The sequence below is a fragment of the Macaca fascicularis genome, chromosome 15 (assembly GCF_037993035.2).
Source record: "Macaca fascicularis isolate 582-1 chromosome 15, T2T-MFA8v1.1".
In the NCBI taxonomy this organism is placed as follows: Eukaryota; Metazoa; Chordata; class Mammalia; order Primates; family Cercopithecidae; genus Macaca; species Macaca fascicularis.
In genome coordinates this window covers 127,552,030-127,572,143 of record NC_088389.1, presented here as the reverse complement: position 1 = coordinate 127,572,143, position 20,114 = coordinate 127,552,030, and the positions used below count along the sequence as shown (strand labels likewise).

The 20,114-nt window shown below is 47.5% G+C and overlaps 1 protein-coding gene across 7 annotated transcripts in view; it reads right to left on the bottom strand.

The window, feature by feature from the left end:
* PTCH1 (patched 1) overlaps positions 1-20,114 on the bottom strand; it is a 76,117-nt gene that overhangs the window by 42,956 nt on the left and 13,047 nt on the right. For all 7 annotated transcript variants that reach the window (XR_012424953.1, XM_065530877.1, XM_065530876.2 and 4 more), the window contains one exon: positions 1,169-1,358. Coding sequence is in view for 6 of the 7 variants with exons in the window: in XM_065530877.1 (XP_065386949.1) it covers positions 1,169-1,358 (190 nt within the window). In the remaining variant the exon portion in view is untranslated. The remainder of the gene's footprint in view (positions 1-1,168; positions 1,359-20,114) is intronic.

The following is a 20,114-nucleotide window of genomic DNA, read 5'->3' as shown; positions in this document are numbered from 1 at the left end:
AAATCTTAATTTTATTCTTTTCTTTGGTTCTCCCTGGCTGCCGAATATGCCTACACTGCTCCTTCCTCACCTCTTCCGGGAAAAATAAAGGGTACAGTGAAGGCCTCAGCGAAGAGGTGCTGAAAGCCTAGGGGAGGTCATGGGGTTGGGTGACGTCAACGCAGAGGTCCCCTGGAAATGGGGTTTAGTGATGCCAGCCTCAATAGCAATCAACAAACTGAATGCCCACTCTGTTCTCAATGCTGGGGTGAAAACAGGTGAGAGGTGGCCCCTGCCCTGTAGTAACCGACAGTCTAGATACATGAGAAAAAGGACCGAGTTCTGAACTCTTCCTAATGCTTTACTCTACTCACAACATTGTGAAATCAGCAATATGATGCTAAAAGATGACTTTTTCAAAAGGTGTCAGCGGGCCAGGCATGGTGGCTCACACATGTAGTCCCAGCACTTTGGGAGGCTGAGGTGGGCGGATCACTTGAGGTCAGGAGTTCGAGACCAGCCTGGCCAACATGGTGAAACCCCGTCTCTACTGAAAATACAAAAATGAGCCAGGCGTGGTGGCAGGCGCCTCTAGTCCCAGCTACTTGGGAAGCTGAGGCATGAGGATTGCTTGAACCCAGGAAGCAGAGGTTGCAGTGAGCCAAGATTGCACCGCTGCACTCCAGCCTGGGCAACAGAGTGAGGCTCTGTCTCAAAAAAATATAAAAAGGTGTCAGCAACAATTCCCATGGTGGCTCAGCCCCCAACACGCTGTGTGACACAAAATAACCACGAGTACAAAGTCACAAGAAATAGCTCTTCCTTTTCGCATTGTTTGTAAGTTCACTAAGGGCAACTCAAAATATCACTGCTCCGAAAATCTCTTAAGCAATGAAACATCTTACAGCGTTGGTGTACAGACCCCAACGGGCTCAGGGTCATCCTCATTTGGGGACAGTGCCAAGATACTCACTGGCAATACATTATAAAGTAATGCACTTGCTTTGTTACCAAACTTGAGAAACAAATCAAGACGAAAAAAATCCTTTCATTGCAAAGCTATCTGAACTAATACTCCAGGTGCATTTCCAGGGCAACTCCATTTACTAAAATAACAGGACCTACACCAGTAGCCTTCTCCCACCGCCTTACCTGCTGCTCATCAGTGGGTGGGCGCGGTGGGCCTTACCTGTTGTACATGTATACGTGGACACGGCTGGCCTGGAGCACAGAGTCCAGGTGCTGTAGGAGTGCTTCTGTGGTCAGGACGTTAGCACCTTCTTCCTTAGGGGTCTGTATCATGAGTTGAGGATTAAACATAGCCTCTTCTCCAATCTTCTGGCGAGTATAATTTAATTCACGACTTACTCGTCCTCCAACTGACAAACATGTACAGGTTTAATTAGAATAGCAAAATCATTGCAAACTCATGTTTTATCTGTTATCTGACTACCTCCCATAGGATACACAATAGATGAACTCTGGTCATGAGACTGGCTGATGGGTGAGCAGTAACATTCACTTTATTATTAATGGCATTGTTATCTTTACCAATAGTAAACATAAAAAATATTCACTAAGCCCATTAATGGCTGTCCCGCCTGTCACAGACGCAAACCTAATTCTAACTAATACACTATGTGCAGAAAGGGGGAGCAGAAGGGGGAGCAGAAAGGAAAACTTGAGACACCTTTTCCTTGCAGACCAGACCAAATAACCCTGTTACAATTTCTTTCACTTGTATAAACAACGTGCCCCTGCAGCACATTTCAAGATAAATGGCTTCAATTTACACTCTTCTCCTAAGTAATCTGGCAAAGGTAACAAGGAAATGTTTCTCCTCGTGGAAAAAGAAACAAGGACAGGTGACGAGTGTGTGTTCCACACAAAACTTGCCAGGAGAAGACAAAGTGGTTCAAGTCAGATGCCCATGGGGAAATTCCACTTGAGAGGAACAAAATGTATTAGCCACAGCCATCATGGGCAGTCCCTGGAACCTGGTTCCATCAGACTCCCCTGGTCAGCATCCAGAAAACACAGGTGCCAGGTTCTGAGTCAGCTGGGGGCAAGCAGCCTGTGTTCCGGAAGCGTCCCAGGTGATCCTGAACCTGCTGCCCAGGCCGAGAAGTCCTGCCTCACAGCAAGCTGGCCAGCACGGGGCATGCCCAAAGCCAGCGCGGGCACAGGTGACCAAAGAAAACCATCATCACTGTGACTGCCAACCGCCTTTTCTCTTCCTCTCCTTTTTACATCCTTAGGCCCAAGGTTATGTTCAATGAACGGTTCTGGGCCAAGCCAAGCTCCGAATGCTGCACCTGGGCTGGGAGGTGTCTCAGGGAGATATTAACAGCTACAGACCCAGGAACCTAGAGGTCCTGCACCCCACACTCTAGGGCAAAGGAAGCAGGTCTGAATTGTCCCTAAAGTCACTGATAAGTTGCGTGTTGACTGAAAAGCAGGCCTGCAGCGACAGTTTAGAAAAAAACTCAGAGATCACAGCTTTCCCACGAGGAGGCGTCCTTTTTCTTCTAGTTTAGTATTCAAGGACACAAACATTTGGTTTGGACAAGTAAATAAGGACTGGGAACAGCGGGTTGTTTAGTTCTCTTGGCATATTTTATAAACAAGGGGGCAGGCTAAAAAGCAAATAATGCCCTCATTAGGAAAACCAGTACAAATTCACTGCCTGGCAGGACCCTCTGTGCAGGTTCACGCGGATGCCAAGGCCAGGAGCCCCGTGAGGTGAGGTTTAACATACTGCGTGTGGGCTCGGGAAGGAGGGAGGAATGTATCCGTCGGTTAATAAAAAGGAGTAAGACTTCTGTGTGCAGAAAACTTTGAAAAACGCCAGGGGGGACTGCCGAGGGCCTTGCAATCAATGTGAAGTTAAGGAAAAACCACGGGAAAACACTGGGCAACAACTGGCACAGAGAAGCATTTCCCTACTCGGCTGCCCTTTCCTGTAAGCCCTGGGAAAGCTGCCTGAAGGCAGGGCCTTGCTCACTCTAGCACAAAGCACAGTACTTAACACCACGCAGACTTCCAACCAATTAACTGAATTTGAGCCAGCCCACATCCCCTAGAAGTGCAGAAGTTATACGAGACTAAAAAGCCAGTTATGAGTCCAGAGGTCACAGCTGCAGAGCTGCCCATCAAGGAGCTCAACGCAGCCTTTGCTCACCCCTTCTTTTTTCCTGGTGTTATCACATCTCATGCCACAAACCTAGAAGTCATTCCCATTTTTACCTGCCTCCTCAAACATGAGCATGTGCGAGGTTTTTCATTCTGCTTACAAAGTAGCACCTTCTGCACATTTACTGAAGCTTAGAATATAAGGTGACTTAAACCCACGAAATTAAAAAACAACAGTGACAAAGCACAGCCCCCACCCTTAGATGGTGATTTGGGTGCCGTTCCAGTGAGCAGCAGTCCATGACAGACAGCCTGGCTTCTGCAGGCTTCTGCCCATCAGGCCTCAGCAGAGCAGCTGCCTGTTAACTGTACAACCCTCGAGGTGACCCGAGGGCAGTATGCACAAAAATAGCAAAACCAAACACAAAGTCTGTGCTGCTAAGAACTTTTTACCATACTCTTCCAGACCAACCTCATAATGGAAACACAGGGTGTTTTGGAAATGGCACTTATTTTCTACAAGATATAAAATGTACCCGGGGAGTCTCCATCATGTCCCCTTTCTAGATGTTTTAAGATGTATATTGACATAAACATTTTAATAAAGGTATAGATTTGCCCTTTCTCTAGAATTGGAAAACTTTTCTCTCCTCCATCTCTTTGCTCTAGTGATGAACACAACTATTTTGCCAACATGATGTTTCAACCAAGACTATTGCTACAGGGTGGCCAAGCAACGAGAGTTGAGACTCTGACGTCTACAGTTTTCTCAACCACCTCTGCCATATGTACTGTTCAATTCAATTCATTTTTACATATTACATGGCCATATTTTATCTACTCTTTCATCTTACGTTTAACCAAATATGAATGTTTTGCAAAATGATTCAAAAACTTTAATGACGTTTAGTTGCCACGCATTTTATCTGACCAACAGCCGTAACGTGATTCATTCATCCAGCAAGTATTTGTGGGTGGGTACTTTGTCACAGGCCGTGGGGATGTGGTGGACAAAACCAGTCAGTGTGGTCTCTCCAAGAGGCGTGCTGGCCAGTGAAGGGAACAGGCAACAGCCAAGCAAAGCAGTAAGATACCTTCATAGCACAAGTGTGATGGAGAAAACGAAGATGGTGATGCCATGTTGGGTGGTGGGGAAGGGGAAAAGCTACTTCAAATGGGATAGCAGGGAAGACCTAAAGGGAAACAACATTTAGGTGACTTTGAAGAGCTGGAGGAACAGCGTTCTGGGTAGAGGAACCAGCAGCTGCAAATGCCCCAGGTTTGGCTTATTGCAGGGAGAGAAGGGAGGCAAGTGTGGTGGAGCTTGCTGAGACCGTCATTAAGTCTTGTGTCATTTACCACGTGCACTGGTAGACTCAGCCCCTTCTTGGGTATAACTGTGTCATAAAGTACACGACACTCATATATCCTGACATCAGTATTCACCCAACACGCTCTGGAACGAGCTGCCAGAAACAGAAACCCTCCAGGATAGAGCAATTTTACAGACTCGTCTGACATTTGCTACCCTAGCAAACACCTCTCCTAAATCACTGCTGAATGACAGCTGAAAGCTGTTCATTACCTTGCTGTCTACCTTATCATCCCTAAGTGTGAAGCTTTGAGCCCAGGAAGCTCCCCAGAACCCATTTTAGATGATTGAGATGAAGGTCATGGTCTTGGAGAAGTAGGTTTCTCCTTTCTTTTTCTTCTCTTTATTTAAAGACAAGGTCTTGCTCTGTCGCCCAGGCTGGAGTGCAGGGGCACAATCACAGCTCATGGCAGCCTCAACCTCCTGGGCTTAAGCGATCCTCCTCTCCCCAGCCCCCAAGATAACTATAACTACAGGCACACACCACCATGCCCAGCTACTTTTTCATTTTTTTGGGTAGATACGGGGGCCTTACTATGTTGCCCAAGCTGGGCTCAAACTCCTTGGCTCAAGCAATCCTTCTGACTTGACCTCCCAAAGTGCTGGGATTTCAGGCATGACTCTTTTCCATTTTCAGGATCAAAGTCCTAACGTATTTTAAAAATAATCTAATGTTCATGAAATAGTGCAGAAGAAAATAACTATTAAATCCAGTATCTGTTATGTAGATGTAGGTATAGGGAACCAAGTTAATAGCCATTTTTGCTGTGTGGTGGGCTATGAATAACTTTGTTTTTTTTGTTTGTTTGTTTGTTTGTTTTGAGACGGAGTCTCGCTCTGTCACCCAGGCTGGAGTGCAGGGGCCCAATCTCAGCTCACTGCAAGCTCTGCCTCCCAGGTTCACGCCATTCTCCTGCCTCAGCCTCCCGAGTAGCTGGGACTACAGGCGCCCGCTACCTCGCCCGGCTAATTTTTTGTATTTTTAGTACAGACGGGGTTTCACTGTGTTAACCAGGATGGTCTTGATCTCCTGACCTTGTGATCTGCCCTCCTGGCCTCCCAAAGTGCTGGGATTACAGGCGTGAGCCACCGTGCCTGGCTGGGCTATGGATATTTACCTCCTTTGCTTTTTTAAGTTTATTTCTATTAATTTTTCTACAACGAAAGAGTATAATTAAAAATTTCTATGGTTGGACATGGTGGCTCATGCCTGTAATCCCAGCGCTTTGGGAGGCCAAAGTGGGAGGATCACTTAAGGCCAGGATTCAACACCAGTCTGGGCAACACAGATAAACATATTCATCTCTACAAATAAAAAGTTAAAAAAACAGCTGTGGAGTAGTGGAAGCTGCCTTGAGTTCTAGCTACTTCAGAGGCTGAAGTGGGAGGATCGCCTGAGCCCGGGAGTTGGGGGGTCCAGTGTGCTGTGACTGTGTCACTGCACTCCAGCCTGGGCAACGGCATGAGACCCCACCTCAAAACAAAACAAAAACCAGAAAAACAAAACCTTCTATGTGACACACACACAAAAAAAGAAAAAAAAAAAAAAGAGAAAAACAGATATGAGAGCTACTTGGTAGAGATATGAATTAAAAACAAACTCAATGCAAAAAAATAATATGCATCTCTGTTCTCACTCATATGTGAGAGGTTAAAAAAAAGGTTAATCTGATGGAGGTAGAGAGCAGAATGAGGGTTATCAGAGGCTGGGAAGAATGAGGGGAAATGAAGAGAGGTAGGTTAACGGGTACCAACACACAGTTAGGAATACATTCTAGTGTTCCACAGCATAGTAGGGAGACTATAGTTAACAACAATATGTTGTATATGTCAAAATAACTAGAAGAGAAGATTTAGAATGTTCTCAACACAAAAAAGTGATGAATGTGTTTGAGGTGATGGACACTCCAATTACCCTCATCTGATCATCAGACATCATATGCTTATACCAAAACATCACATGTACACCACAGATATATACAGTATTAGGTATCAATACTAATCAACTATAAAAATAATCATATGCACCTTCATCATATTCTGAAGTCCTCCTATATTAACAATAAAATAATAACCCCTCTGAAGAAGACTCAAGAAAAATCATTATCTCAGGATCCTGAGACACAAAATAACGTTTTATACTGGGGTTCTGCTTTCCACTTGCAAAGCCCTTTGAACCCGTATTCTTTACGTCTTTGGAAATATTTTGATCATTGCTGCTCCTCCATCAAGCTGGGGCCAGCTGCACCAGGCAGGAGGTGAGAATGGGGACCAGAAGACCCCAGCACTGCCAGGCAGGAGGTGAGCATGGGGACCGGACCCCAGGCAGGAGGTGAGCATGGGGGCCGGAAGACGCCAGGCAGGAGGTGAGCATGGGGGCCGGAAGACGCCAGGCAGGAGGTGAGCATGGGGACCGGACCCCAGGCAGGAGGTGAGCATGGGGGCCGGAAGACGCCAGGCAGGAGGTGAGCATGGGGGCCGGAAGACGCCAGGCAGGAGGTGAGCATGGGGGCCGGAAGACGCCAGGCAGGAGGTGAGCATGGGGACCGGACCCCAGGCAGGAGGTGAGCATGGGGACCGGAAGACGCCAGGCAGGAGGTGAGCATGGGGACCGGAAGACGCCAGGCAGGAGGTGAGCATGGGGACCGGAAGACGCCAGGCAGGAGGTGAGCATGGGGACCGGAAGACGCCAGGCAGGAGGTGAGCATGGGGACCGGACCCCAGGCAGGAGGTGAGCATGGGGACCGGAAGACGCCAGGCAGGAGGTGAGCATGGGGACCGGAAGACGCCAGGCAGGAGGTGAGCATGGGGACCGGAAGACGCCAGGCAGGAGGTGAGCATGGGGACCGGAAGACGCCAGGCAGGAGGTGAGCATGGGGACCGGAAGACGCCAGGCAGGAGGTGAGCATGGGGACCGGAAGACGCCAGGCAGGAGGTGAGCATGGGGACCGGAAGACGCCAGGCAGGAGGTGAGCATGGGGACCGGAAGACGCCCGGCAGGAGGTGAGCATGGGGACCGGAAGACGCCAGGCAGGAGGTGAGCATGGGGACCGGAAGACCCCAGGCAGGAGGTGAGCATGGGGACCGGAAGACCCCAGGCAGGAGGTGAGCATGGGGACCGGAAGACGCCAGGCAGGAGGTGAGCATGGGGACCGGAAGACGCCAGGCAGGAGGTGAGCATGGGGACCGGACCCCAGGCAGGAGGTGAGCATGGGGACTGGAAGACGCCAGGCAGGAGGTGAGCATGGGGACCGGAAGACGCCAGGCAGGAGGTGAGCATGGGGACCGGAAGACGCCAGGCAGGAGGTGAGCATGGGGACCGGAAGACGCCAGGCAGGAGGTGAGCATGGGGACCGGAAGACGCCAGGCAGGAGGTGAGAATGGGGACCAGAAGACCCCAGCACTGCCACTACTGGCAGAGAGATCTGGGACAAGTCCCTGACGCTGCTGAGGATAACAGGGATGACAACTGCTGTGACAAACCTCACAGGGCTGTGTGAGCCTGAGCTGACGATGTGTGTGAAATTTCCCAGACCCTTACCCGAGAGCTGAGCAAGCGTCTGTTCACCCATGCGTTTGTCACAGACATTGGTTCACTGCCCTAATGTTACAGGGGAGGGGGCACAGCTGCAGAGTTTGGGTGGCTTGCCCAGGGTTACCCACCGTATTAGTAAGAGGCAGAACTGACCCTTTAACCCAGAATCCAAGTGCCCTGCAAGCCTCATGGCTTCTGAGCACCAGCTGAGAACCTGAGTACAGCAGGAGGAGGTAGTCTAGGAGCACCAAATTCCACAGAGCACACTAGACAGGTTGAGCATCGCTAATCTGAAAGTCTCAAAGGCTCCAAAACCTTCCTGAGTGCCGATAGGATGCTCCACGTGAAAATTCCACACCTGACCTTATGTAGTCAGTCACAGTCAAAACAGGCTCACAACCATGAAGACGACACTGTCACCACTGCACAAAAAGTAACTAGAGCCGACCCGGTGAAAATGTGTGATGGGCTTATCGACAACTAACGCACTGTGCATTCACAACCAAACAGGAAGTCATGTCATTTCCTAAAATCAAAGAGACACATTTAAGATGTCTGTTGTTAATGAGGCCTGTGATGCTGGAGGAAACATTCTGAAAAGCCATCCAGCAGATGCCTCCTCACCCCTACAGGACCCACTCCCTGAGCCTTCCACTGCTTCTGACGTTTCTTCTCGCCTAAGAAAATAAAACTGGTGTACAGCAACCTCTCAGTGAAAACACATCATTGCAGGTGGAGGCCGGAAGCTGTCGTTGTTTAGCCGCTGATGCAGTTATTTATCTGGTGATGCTATCGGGCTGCCTGGGTACCCTGAACACATTATTTTTTCACTGCATTAATGGAACGTGATATATTTTTTTTTACTGGTAAGTACATATGTGCGAATTAGTTTAAGAAAATGATTGCTTATCGCTAGCATATAAATTCTAAGTCAGGAAGGATGGGAATACCACACAACCAGATTGTCCACATGGGTGGCTGAGATCGTGACATCTTTGCTGTTAGACAGTTCAATGTACACCAACGTTGTTTCTGGAACACAATTATTTTAAATATCGTATAAAATTCCCTTCAGGCTAGATGCATAAAGCAGTTGAAACACAAACAAATTTCATGTTCAGACTTGGGTCCCATCCTCAAGCTATCTCATTAAGTATATGTGTGAATATCACCCCCCAAAAAAATCCAAAATCCCAAACACTTCCGGTCCCAAACATTTTGTATAAGGGATACTCATCCTGTATTATGCTCACAGCTAGAATTTTAGAATGCATGAAACATGACAATAATCCGTATTTTTATTTAAAGTACAACCATGTTGCCCCAAAGATTTTTCTCACCCAGTGAGGAGATGCAGGTTTTTTCAACAGGGCTCCCGGGGCCGCAGTGGACAGGCCTCATTTTCCTTCTGGTCCCCAGAGGGGCCTGTCTTAGAGGGTGCAGATGAAAGCACACAGAGAACATGCAGCCCTCAGCCTCTTTACCTGCAAATTCTGCCATCTTATTCTCCAGAAATCCAAGGCTTAAGCCAAATCTTTGAAAGGCAAAAGAAGCATCACTTCTGCCAGTATTTTTGATCAAGCTCTGAGGACCCTCTCATCTCCAAATACAGCCAGCCTTAACTCTCCAAAGTGAGGAAAGGCTAGCTAGCTCAGGTGGGATGCCAGCTGACCCAGAGGCCCATACTTCTAGGTCAATATGATTCCAGTCCATTGTAGACAAGCGACGTTTCCCTCATCACGCTTCCCTGCTGTGCCCCTCTCTTGAGCGCAGGCCTCTGCACAGAGCTTAAGAAACGTCTGTGGCATTCACACAAAAACCTTTCAGCAAAAGCTTATTGTGATCCACATAAAGATGATCTGAGGGACCAACTAAAGTTATTTTCCACAAAACTCAAGTCCTGCCCATGCACCTCCGTATGGGAGGGACGCAGAGGGGCAGCAGGGCCATGGCACACCAAGTGTGCTGAATGAATAAATGAATGCGCGGTCTCAATACAGAGCCTTGGGAACAGGCAGTCATCTGTATAAGTTATTAATTCCCCCCAAAGCCTCAAAAAGTCAATCAGTCAAAACAAATGACCCTTTCAGCCTGAAAAGTACCCACTCAGAGTCCAATTAGGAAAATAGGGTCTGTGTATATGCAAGCGTTGCATTTGCATTTGATTAATCCCATGAATTATCTAACAGCCTCTAGAGAGATTTTCTTTTTCTTTTAGTTGCTCAGGTCCTCCTTTCAATGTTGCATTTAGTTACTGTGAGGCCGAAAAAGTACAAATCTCTAGGCGGGTGTAACTGCAAAATTATTACCACTGCCTCTTTTTTACAACCGAAAAAAAGAAGATCCAGTCATGTGGGCAATTGGCTGAAAACGCTCGGGTTGTGATTTTTAGTCCTCTCCCACCCCTCTCATTCAGGAGCTGCCCAAATTTCTGGGCCATTTTTCTCCTTGTGAGATTGTGCCCCTGCGTGCTGCCATGGGAAAAACGCTACAGGCAGCCCAAAGAGAATGTGCCTTCGTGAAGTGAGCCCAGCGAGAGGACAGCCACCGAACCATAACCAAAACAGGACACCCGCACGGGCCCGCACGCGGCGGGCGGGGCGCAGGTAGTGCGCAGGCGCCGGGCCCGCACCGCGCATGTGCCGGAAGCAAGCGTCCCCGCCCCCACCAGCTGCTGGCAGTGCCATCTGTTATCAGCCTTGCCCAGGCTGCTGCCTCTGAATGGCTTTCCCTGCGCAGACCTGCTCGCCCTGTCAGATGCAATCAGGTCAGCCCGGCACTCTGCCCACGCTGGACCTGCTGCCTGTCGCGGCTCCCACCAGCTCCCACGGAGCCACGAGTTCCCAAGACAACGCTGCATCTGCCAGGAGGCCCCTTCTTCTTTGGTTACTTGCCACACTGGCAAACGAGGGCTGTGCACCGCGCCACCTGAGACAGGCCCAAGAACGTCGCTGACTTCCTGCAGGGCACAGGCGGAAATGTCTTCCATCCGGAACGGCCTATACCTTCCAAGCTGGGAACTGTCCCAGGTTCTACCACAACCTCAGGTGCAACCAGGCCGCTCCAGCGCCACAGGCAGGCAGGTGCGCACCCAGGTCCCGGCGCTCTGCAGGAAGTGGGCGCGCCCAGAGGTGAGATGCAGAGCGCACGCGGGCTCAGAGGCCACGCTCCACCAGGCAGCAGAACCCAGGAACCAACACAGCGTGTTTTCATCAAGCTTGGCTGAAACCTCCTAAAGTCTTCATTTAAAAAACAGAAACAGAAAGCAACCCACCACCAACAACAAAACCCAAGTGCTTCCCCGGCAGGCTCTCCATCACAGCACTCCGGCACTGCATAACATTAACCCCAGCTCCCTTCTCCCAGCTTCTGTGGGGCTGCCATCGCCTCTCAGCTCTCAACAGTCTTCTTGCCATTATCCAGCCTGCGCCTCTCTTCATTGGCCTCCCACTTGAGCCCGCACGGGGGAGAAGACAATGCGAGTCTCCACCTTCGCACGCAGGCTCCCTGGCCTCCGGGGAACACCACGCTGGCCTCATTTATCTCCTGCACTGTTCCTTCCCTCTGCATCTGTGCAGGGAGACTCACGTCACTGGGGGCCACTTTCATGATTTTGTTGCCATCAGGATTAGCTGGATTAGGGGCCGGTACATAAGGACCCCCTGGTGTTGTGAGGAAGTTTCGTCACCGGGTCAGCGTGGTGTGAACTATATTCTGTCAACACCACCACTCCTTATAGCCACCAACCAAAAAAGGGGGGAGGATGGAGCTGGGGGCGTGGCAGAGGAAAATGCCTGGAGTGCAAAATGTATCAACTCATCACAGCAATACATTCCCACAAAATGTATCAACTCATCACAGCAATACATTCCCACATCATGCATTTCAGTGTGTGAGCCATTCAAGACTATTCTTCTTTCAAACAAGAAACCTATGTGATTCTCTTTTTTTTTTTTTAATCTATGAAGAATTTGGTGGGTCTGACAGTGCAGGTAGGGAGAGTAAATATGGGTAGGCGAGTACGTATAACTACCCAGAGGAAGAACAAAAAGCCCACAAAAAGCCTTCTAGCCCTTTTCTAAAGCTAGTCAAACAGTTTGGGAAGAGTTGCACTGCTGAAACCTTATATTTTGTTCAAGGCTAACACCTCCAGAATGGTTAGTCCTCTTCTTCTGAAGGACCAAAGCTATCCCATCCAGCAAGGACATCCCCCCATCTAACATGAAATAAGACAATGTGGGCAGGAGAGTGGTGGAGGGAATGGTGTGGGAGGTAAAAGGATGGAGAGAAAAACAAAACAGAACTTTTAACTCCTTTTAAAACTTCAATGACTGAATTTTTTTCCTCCCAGGGAATCATTTACCTACCTCCATCCTGGCCCCACTCATCTGGACCCTGCGTGAAGTAAACACACAATTTCTACAGAAAGTAATGGGATTTCTGCAAGTGTGTGCGAGTGTGTGTTTTATAGAGCAGTCCCTCTTGCACAGAACTGGGCTGTCCCATCAAAGCCGTATCTGTTATATTTCTGTCTTTCTCTTCTGTTTGGCGTATTCACCAACAAGAGAAAAGGAGGTAAGCTTTGGCGGCCCTGACCTGCAGCTGGAACACAATACTTTCGCACAGCCCTGCCGACCCCTGACATAAATTTTACACCGCAGCTGGCATTTACACACTCAGCATTACCATATGTATAGCTGCTCGGTGCTAATTATGCTAATCACCTGTCTAACTCGCTGCAGCGAAAAATGGCTGCATTTAGCAGTCCAGCGCCTCCCAATGCAGCTTACTGTGTGGCTGAAATGTACATTCAGACGGCCCTGAATGGCAAGATTTTTCCACGTTGCTGGCTACATTCAGGCCTCAGAAAAATTTATTCAAGTCAACTGGTTTCGGTCCGCAACAAAAAAGTTACGAGAAAAAAGTGAGTGTGTTCTTGCCCTAACATTCTGGATCTGCTTGCAAGCAAAATGATAAATCAATTGGTGTGGGAAACAAAAAGGGAGAGAGATTTCTTTTGGGAGCCATGTGAAACTGTAGCCTATTAAAAAAAAAAAAAGGAAAAAAAAAGGGTCATCCTATTCCCCAAATCTCTAGAAAGAGCAGTTAATAGATATTTAGCCCTAATCCCAATTCTCTCAAATTGCAAGCTTTGTTTGCAATTAAGCAAGGTATTAAACATGTGCAATTTTTTTTTCTGGATCATGTGTAGACCAAAATGATGCTATCGTATTTATCATTTTTTATTTATTACAACAACGTGTAAATCTCATGAGGAAAATAAAGTAAGAAGAAAGAAAGAATTTCTTAGGCAGCTAGGAAAAATTCTTTTGTTATTTTCTCTTAGAAAGCCTCTATTTAAAAAGAGGCTGTGTGATGTTTGAGTCTATTTTGTGAAGGTTGCTGGTTTCCCACTAAAGGAGCAGAGGAAATCAGGGAGTGGGGGTGGGAATGTGGAAGAATTCACAAAAGAAAAAAAAACAGTGGTGGGAGGAGAAAGAGGGAGTCAAGAAGCCTACATTTTCCTTCATCTCAAAATTCCTGTATTTATCATCACCATTTCTTAGAGCTGTTTCCTCAGATCACTCTGTAGAATAAATTTCTTAATCAGGAGAATATTGGTGCAGGTATTTCAACAATTCCCCAAATTCAGACTGAAATCCTATTTCTTCCTAACTCACAAAAATGTGCATATTAATTTTTAAAAACCCCGAATGTAGTCAGTCTCAGGGCTGCTTCGTATTAGGCTATCTGGATGGACAGGTACTATCTGGGCACTCCGATTTCTTGTCATTGCTGGCAGCATCGTACGACACGTTTTACCGGAAGGTGGCCCAAAGTGCCAGTGACTTTCTCACCTCCAAACAATCATCATTAGCAGACTCCTTACTTCAGAAATGCAGAAAGCAGGAGAAAACTGGAAGGCCATTTACTCCAGAATATACTGTGGGCTACACCCCTCCGGGCTGCACGACACCAGACTGGCTTTGCGACCCGTCAGCTTTCCACGCTTGGAAGGTGCACCCACCCTGGGGGCTTCCTCCCACAGAGGAGGTCACCCCGAGGCTCGGGTCCTCAGCCTCGCTTCCGCTCACCTTTCCGTTTAACCACCAGCAAATGAAAAACAGGATGCTCGTGCAACTTAAAGATGCTGCTGTGATAAGAGCACTCTTGTCTCTCCCCACCCTCCATTCTGTCCCACATTTTAAACACTTCTCCTACCCAATGAAGCAACACTATCCAAGCCACATCTTGATTTGTTTGGCATCCCAATTCAAGCTGCTATTCTTTGCCATTCCAATGTGTTTTTCTGGGTGTTGTAGTTTCAAATCTTGACTGTGCAGCCAAAAACACAAATGACACAACCACTACTGTGCTCACTGCAAAGCGCAGGGTTTACCCCCAGCCCCCATCCTCTCAATATCGCACTCTTCTTAAATAGGAGATGGACCACCCTGCCTCGTGGCACGGAGCGGTGTTTACATTGCAATACTTGACTGTGTAATACATCTGGCATTTTTGGGCAGGATTCCTGAGCTAGGGGCCAGAAGCCCTTAAGCAATGATTTAAGGGGAAAAAAAAGCCATGCACATTGACTTAACAAAGCCCATTTCCAGTTCCTTTTGCTTACTTTTGTACATGTTTCATTAATAACTGAAAACTATCTTGGTTGCTAAATTGGGTAAGTCTACTGCTTCTTTTCATTTATCCTAACAATAATAAATAAAGCTTGTACTGTGGTATGGGGACCTGCTTCTCACTAGCCTTGCTTTCATAGCAGTGGCATTACAGGACCCACATGCAGAGCGGACTATTTGGGCCAACTCACACCTGGGTTTCTGGATTAGAAATAAGGTCCTGCCCCCACATTATAAATCTCTCCAACAACAAACTTGCCATTCATTAGCAGGTATCTGACTGCCCACCAACAATAGTTTCCCTAACACATGTCAGCTGTTTCTCCAGCCACGCTCTAAACCCCAAATGAAACAGTCATATTCCTTCCTGGAGGGACTAAGGATGGGGCGCATCTTCCTGTACACCAGACTCCTAAAATCCCCCACCACAGCCCGGCAGGTTCTCAATGGCAGTTATTCTGCTTATGGAAGGCATCAGACATTGCAGTGTAAAGGAAAAAAGGCGCCCTAAATCCAATTTAAGAGAAAAAAAAATCCAGTAAGTATTATCATAAGCACCCAAATTCAAAGATTAGAAGAGAAAGTAACAGAAGTGTTTATATTTTGATGACCCTGATTATATCTGTGTATTCAAGGAATGTTCCCACCGAGAGAATCCCGCAGAGCTTCCTCCTCCTGCAGGCAGAAGTGCCCTCACCAGCAAAGCCCTCTGCTCTCTGGATGTCAACCAAGACCTCTGGTGAGGATGGACCATAAAATCTGGATAAGGAATTCCATCGTCTTCGATCTAGCCAAGCTCCTTGTGCCCACTGGCTTTCGCGGGAGTTCTAAGCAAGCAAAACCTGAAGTGGGGCACCTGGGAGGGAAAGCCATGGTTTGTGCTCCACTCACCGTCTCAGAAATGCTTCGGAACCCGGTTCTTCCACTGTCCACGCGCCACGGTAAGCACAGGGGACCAAGACTTATTTCCCGCTCTCTCTGGCGGTGTGGTACGGGTTGAAGAAACGTGTCAATGGATTTTAAAGTTGCCTCAGCAGTCCATTAAAAAAAGTCATGATTCTTCAACAGGGTAATCACATCTTCTGCCAAGAACCCATCAAAGAGTGTGGTCTTGGAACCAACCCTAACCAAAATAAGAATGCCAAGGATGCAAATGGCAGCTCTGTATCTAGTATCTCCCGCAGCTGGCTTGAAATAATAAATGTTCTCATTCCCTCCTCTTAGTTTGTGATTAGCCAGACTTACAACCATTTCAGAGTTCACACTAGTAACTGCAGAGATCCACTTGGAAGGAAATGACGTGGGCAGCTTAGAGTGGGTGGGTGGGAGAAAGGGCAGGAGGGAAGGGGGGAGGGGGAGGAGGCAGCAGAGGTTCTGGGAGCCAGTGAGGGGCACAGGAAACATTAACAGTATTATAATAGGACAACACAGCTAAGGTTATTATGTGGGGGTGTCTGACGTAGCTGGAATTCCCTCAACTTTTTCTCCCCCTAAATAGTGTCAAAAGAGTGCCAGAAGTTAAAATACTACCTTTATGCAAAGTGGCTTCTGTTAAATCTGGTCCCCTTTACAGTTATTTTATAATATTTCCATATTTGTTTTAAAAGCCAAAAAACCTTTTACAGTGAAACACATCCCCGAGTAGAACTGAACACTCATCGGGGCTAAATCTGGGCAGATAGCTAGCATGGTGAGGCGGGAGGCGGCCACCAGAGCCCAACTGTGACTCTCCCCTACCCCAATACAAGCAGGAGAGCAGGGCAGTGACTCTCCCCTACCCCAATACAAGCAGGAGAGCAGGGCAGACAAGTTTCAGCTTGCCCCGAGTGGACAGAGCCTGGGGTCACAGGCAGGTCAGCTTTGAAGGAGAAACCCAAATGAAACATAAACATGGCATTGTGGAAACCAGACAAATCTCCCGTGGCTTGTCCAGCCAGCATTAATCTCGGCATCAGCTGTGGCGCATAATCTAAACACACGGATCAGGCTGTTCATACATCTGGAAGCTGTCATCTTCTGGAACCTCCGGGCGGCATCTGATGTATCTGAAACACCCCATTACCCAACCTGTCCCCTCAACTTGCTGAAGGGTCAAGAATGGCAGATAGCAAAGAGATGGGGAGGATTCGCAGGGTCAACTGCCCTGTGGAGAAGACACCTGAGGGCTATTTGTTCTTTTTTAAACAATCATTGGTAACTTTGCATTTCCAATTGTTTTTCTCCAAATGTGAAAGAGACCCCACAACTTCTTCCACCTAAATGTGCATACGCACTAGTGGAAACTAATAAATACCCATCTAAGCATATTCTTCCTTTCAAACCATGTATGGCAGGGGAGGGTCCAGGGAGCAGAAAGGAGCTGCATTTTTCTTCCTGTCCCTTGTGAAATGCCCCCAAAATGGCAGCCCCAGAGAAAAGAAACGAGGTGCTCATTGCGGAAGGGCAATGACAGCAGAGTCCATTCTGCCCTTCTGGCTGGGATGCCTTGGTCCCTTGCTGTCCCTTGGTTCTGCTCCATAAGGGCTCCTGGGGGGACATGGGGGAGTGGTTTGTGACAGAAGCAGCTGGAGGAGAATGACACCACCAAAGAGTTCACACGCTAGCCAGGCTTCAGAAGGAGCTGTTATTTCAACATGCACAAGGGCAGTGGTGTCTTCTATTAAAGCTTTCCAGAAGGTCACTCATGCTAAAAACCTTCAGGCTATTGGGGTTGAGGTGGAACCAGTCTTTCTGCAAATTTAGATATCCCCCACCAAAAGGTACCCAAATACAAAGCATTTCTTTCTGCCACGGCCTCTTTCCTCTTTCGACCCGTCATGGTGTTTTTCTTTGATGTTTAATGTCATTCTAAGAAAAGCAGTTATCTGGGTCAGTAAATACAGGAATGGGATGGGGGGGTTATCTTAAAGAAGAGACTAATACTCTTGCATCTCTGCAATGCATTGTAGCCACAAATGCATCATAGTAAACGTCTTCCATCTGCACAGCATGGGTCTTTCAGTCAAAATCTTTTTAGCATCTAAACCAGTGGGTCTCAACTGAGATGATTTGGTACACCCTCTCCCCCAGTGACATCTGGCAATGACTGGAAACACTGGTGGTCACAACTGGGAGGGTGCTACTGGCATCTAGTGGGTAGAGGCCAGGATGCTGTTAAACATCTTATAGTGCACAGAACAGCCCCCGACAACAGAGGATGATCCAGCCCCAACATCAATAGTCCTGAGGCTGAGGGACCTTGCTCCAAATTGAAGGAGTGGTGAAACTCAGTTATCTCCTACAACTGACTGCCTGAGTTCAAGAACACTGAAAGAGTTAACACTAGCAAGGTACAAACTTGAAAGCACTTACACATATGATGCAGTATTTAAAAAAACAATTTCTTCTATTTTCCTTAAAAAAAAAAAAAATGACGCTGGCCTGCAGCAATGTTAACACCCAAACACCAAGGCAAGATGGATTCATTTCAAGGCTGTTGCCCTCTGCAGAAAAGGAGGCCAGGAGCTGGGCAAGCTTTTAGAAAAAACAAAAAGCTCAGAGAGATAACTGAATGTTCTATCGCTGGAGACGCTTGACAAGAAACTTATGTCTGAGGGAGGGCTGGAGTGAGGGAGTTGATATGAAAAGAAATAGATACTGAGGGAGATGGGCTAAAACTGCTCAACAAAAAGGAAATACCAACAAAGAAACAGGCAAGATTAAAAATAATACCAGCCTGTGCCCAGAAGGGTGAGCTCCAGGTGAAGCACTCATGGCTCCAGGGAAAACACTAGAGGCCAACATGTGAGCACACTCATGAGACAGGGATGGCTAGCAGGAAGCGCGGACAGCCCCCAGCCCAAGCAGGGACACTTCTGTGAAATGGCCCTGAGGGACCAGCCCAGCTTCCAGGCTCCCACCCAATCTCAACCACCCCACAAAGGGAGGCAATGGCTGCCCTCCAGGAGACCACATTCCTGTTCTCTGAGCCTTTGCCCATGCTGTTCCTCCTGCCTGGAAAGCCCCTATCCCCTCCCCTCCAGCCCCTGTGCCTGGCTCAGGCCTCCACCCTTGAGGCCATCCTGGAAGATGTCCCCGATTTTCCTGCCATTTTGGCACTGCTGTCCTTCATGTTAACCACCCACACACCAGTCCATGTGCCTACTGAATGTTTGGATGGAGTTCCCCTGAGGGCAGAGACTGTGGCTTTTCACCAACATCTCTCTGGAGAGCTTTCTGCAATGGCGGTGCAGAGCCAATGGTGGTACTGAGAACATGTGCAGAATGAACGCTTCTGTTTTTATACAATGACAATTAGGTTCTCCCCCACCTTGCTGCCATGGTCGTGTGTTTCTGCAATAGCCGATGTCCACTGCATCAGTCAACATATGCTCTATCAAACCTCACTACTCCACAATATATGTGAAACTGATTTGACAATTTTCATCTACAAACACTATAACCATAAAACTCAAGCTGATATCTTAACATGTAATTGACAGTTTCTTAAAAGGCAAGCATTATATGGACATTTTAACAACAGAATACAATCATTCTTATCACCAATGCCTACACACACACACACGCACGCACGCACACGGACTCTTCCTCATCTAGCATACATTAGTCTGCACAATGTGGCTGATGTAGTCTAACTCTTTATAAAGCCACATTTCCCCAGCATGTTAAACAAAGCATGCAAGTCAATTTGAAGATATAGCCTTTCGAGTTGATCCCTTTAATTTGCTGGCTGTATTAAAAAGATAACGTTAACATGACTTTGGCAATTAGGAGGGTATGCAGAATAAGACAATGTGCACGCACACGCTCCTGTGATTGTAAATCGCAGGAGAAAGAGGTTCTTCCAAACTATCCCTCAGCATCCCTCTCCCCTTAAAATCTCATACTTTACTCTCTTCTGTTGTTTTCTAACTAGGGCAATATGCTACCTCTATCCATTTCGTTTTTTTGTGTAGCAAGCACTCTGTTCTTGCCCAGTTCATATAAAAATTCATGTCTAGAACTCTCAGAACAACGTACCTCTTAACAAAGCCCCATCTAACAGATTTCTCTACTGATCGCCATGAGGAATTTATCTATGAGACAGATGCACAAAATGAACTTAAATTTGGAGCTGCTACTCAATTTAATTCACGGACGTCTACTGAGGTCTAGGACAGCAGATTTCTCACTTCTGAATGCAAATGCTCACACTACTTACTGCTGACGTGAACACTCAGCTCACTGTGTCACAAACAAGATCTCTACACAGTTACTTCTGCTTTCAAATGAAATTAAATCTATACGGCTAGTACATATAGTCACCTATCTAGTTGGTTTTATCTGCATTTACGAAACTCGCTGCTTCTTTAGGGGGAGAGAGAATCTAGCACAGAATGAATGAATGAATGAATGAATGAATGAATGAGAGATCAAGGACAGGGCAACAGGAGAACAAGTGACTTATGTCATCAGTAGG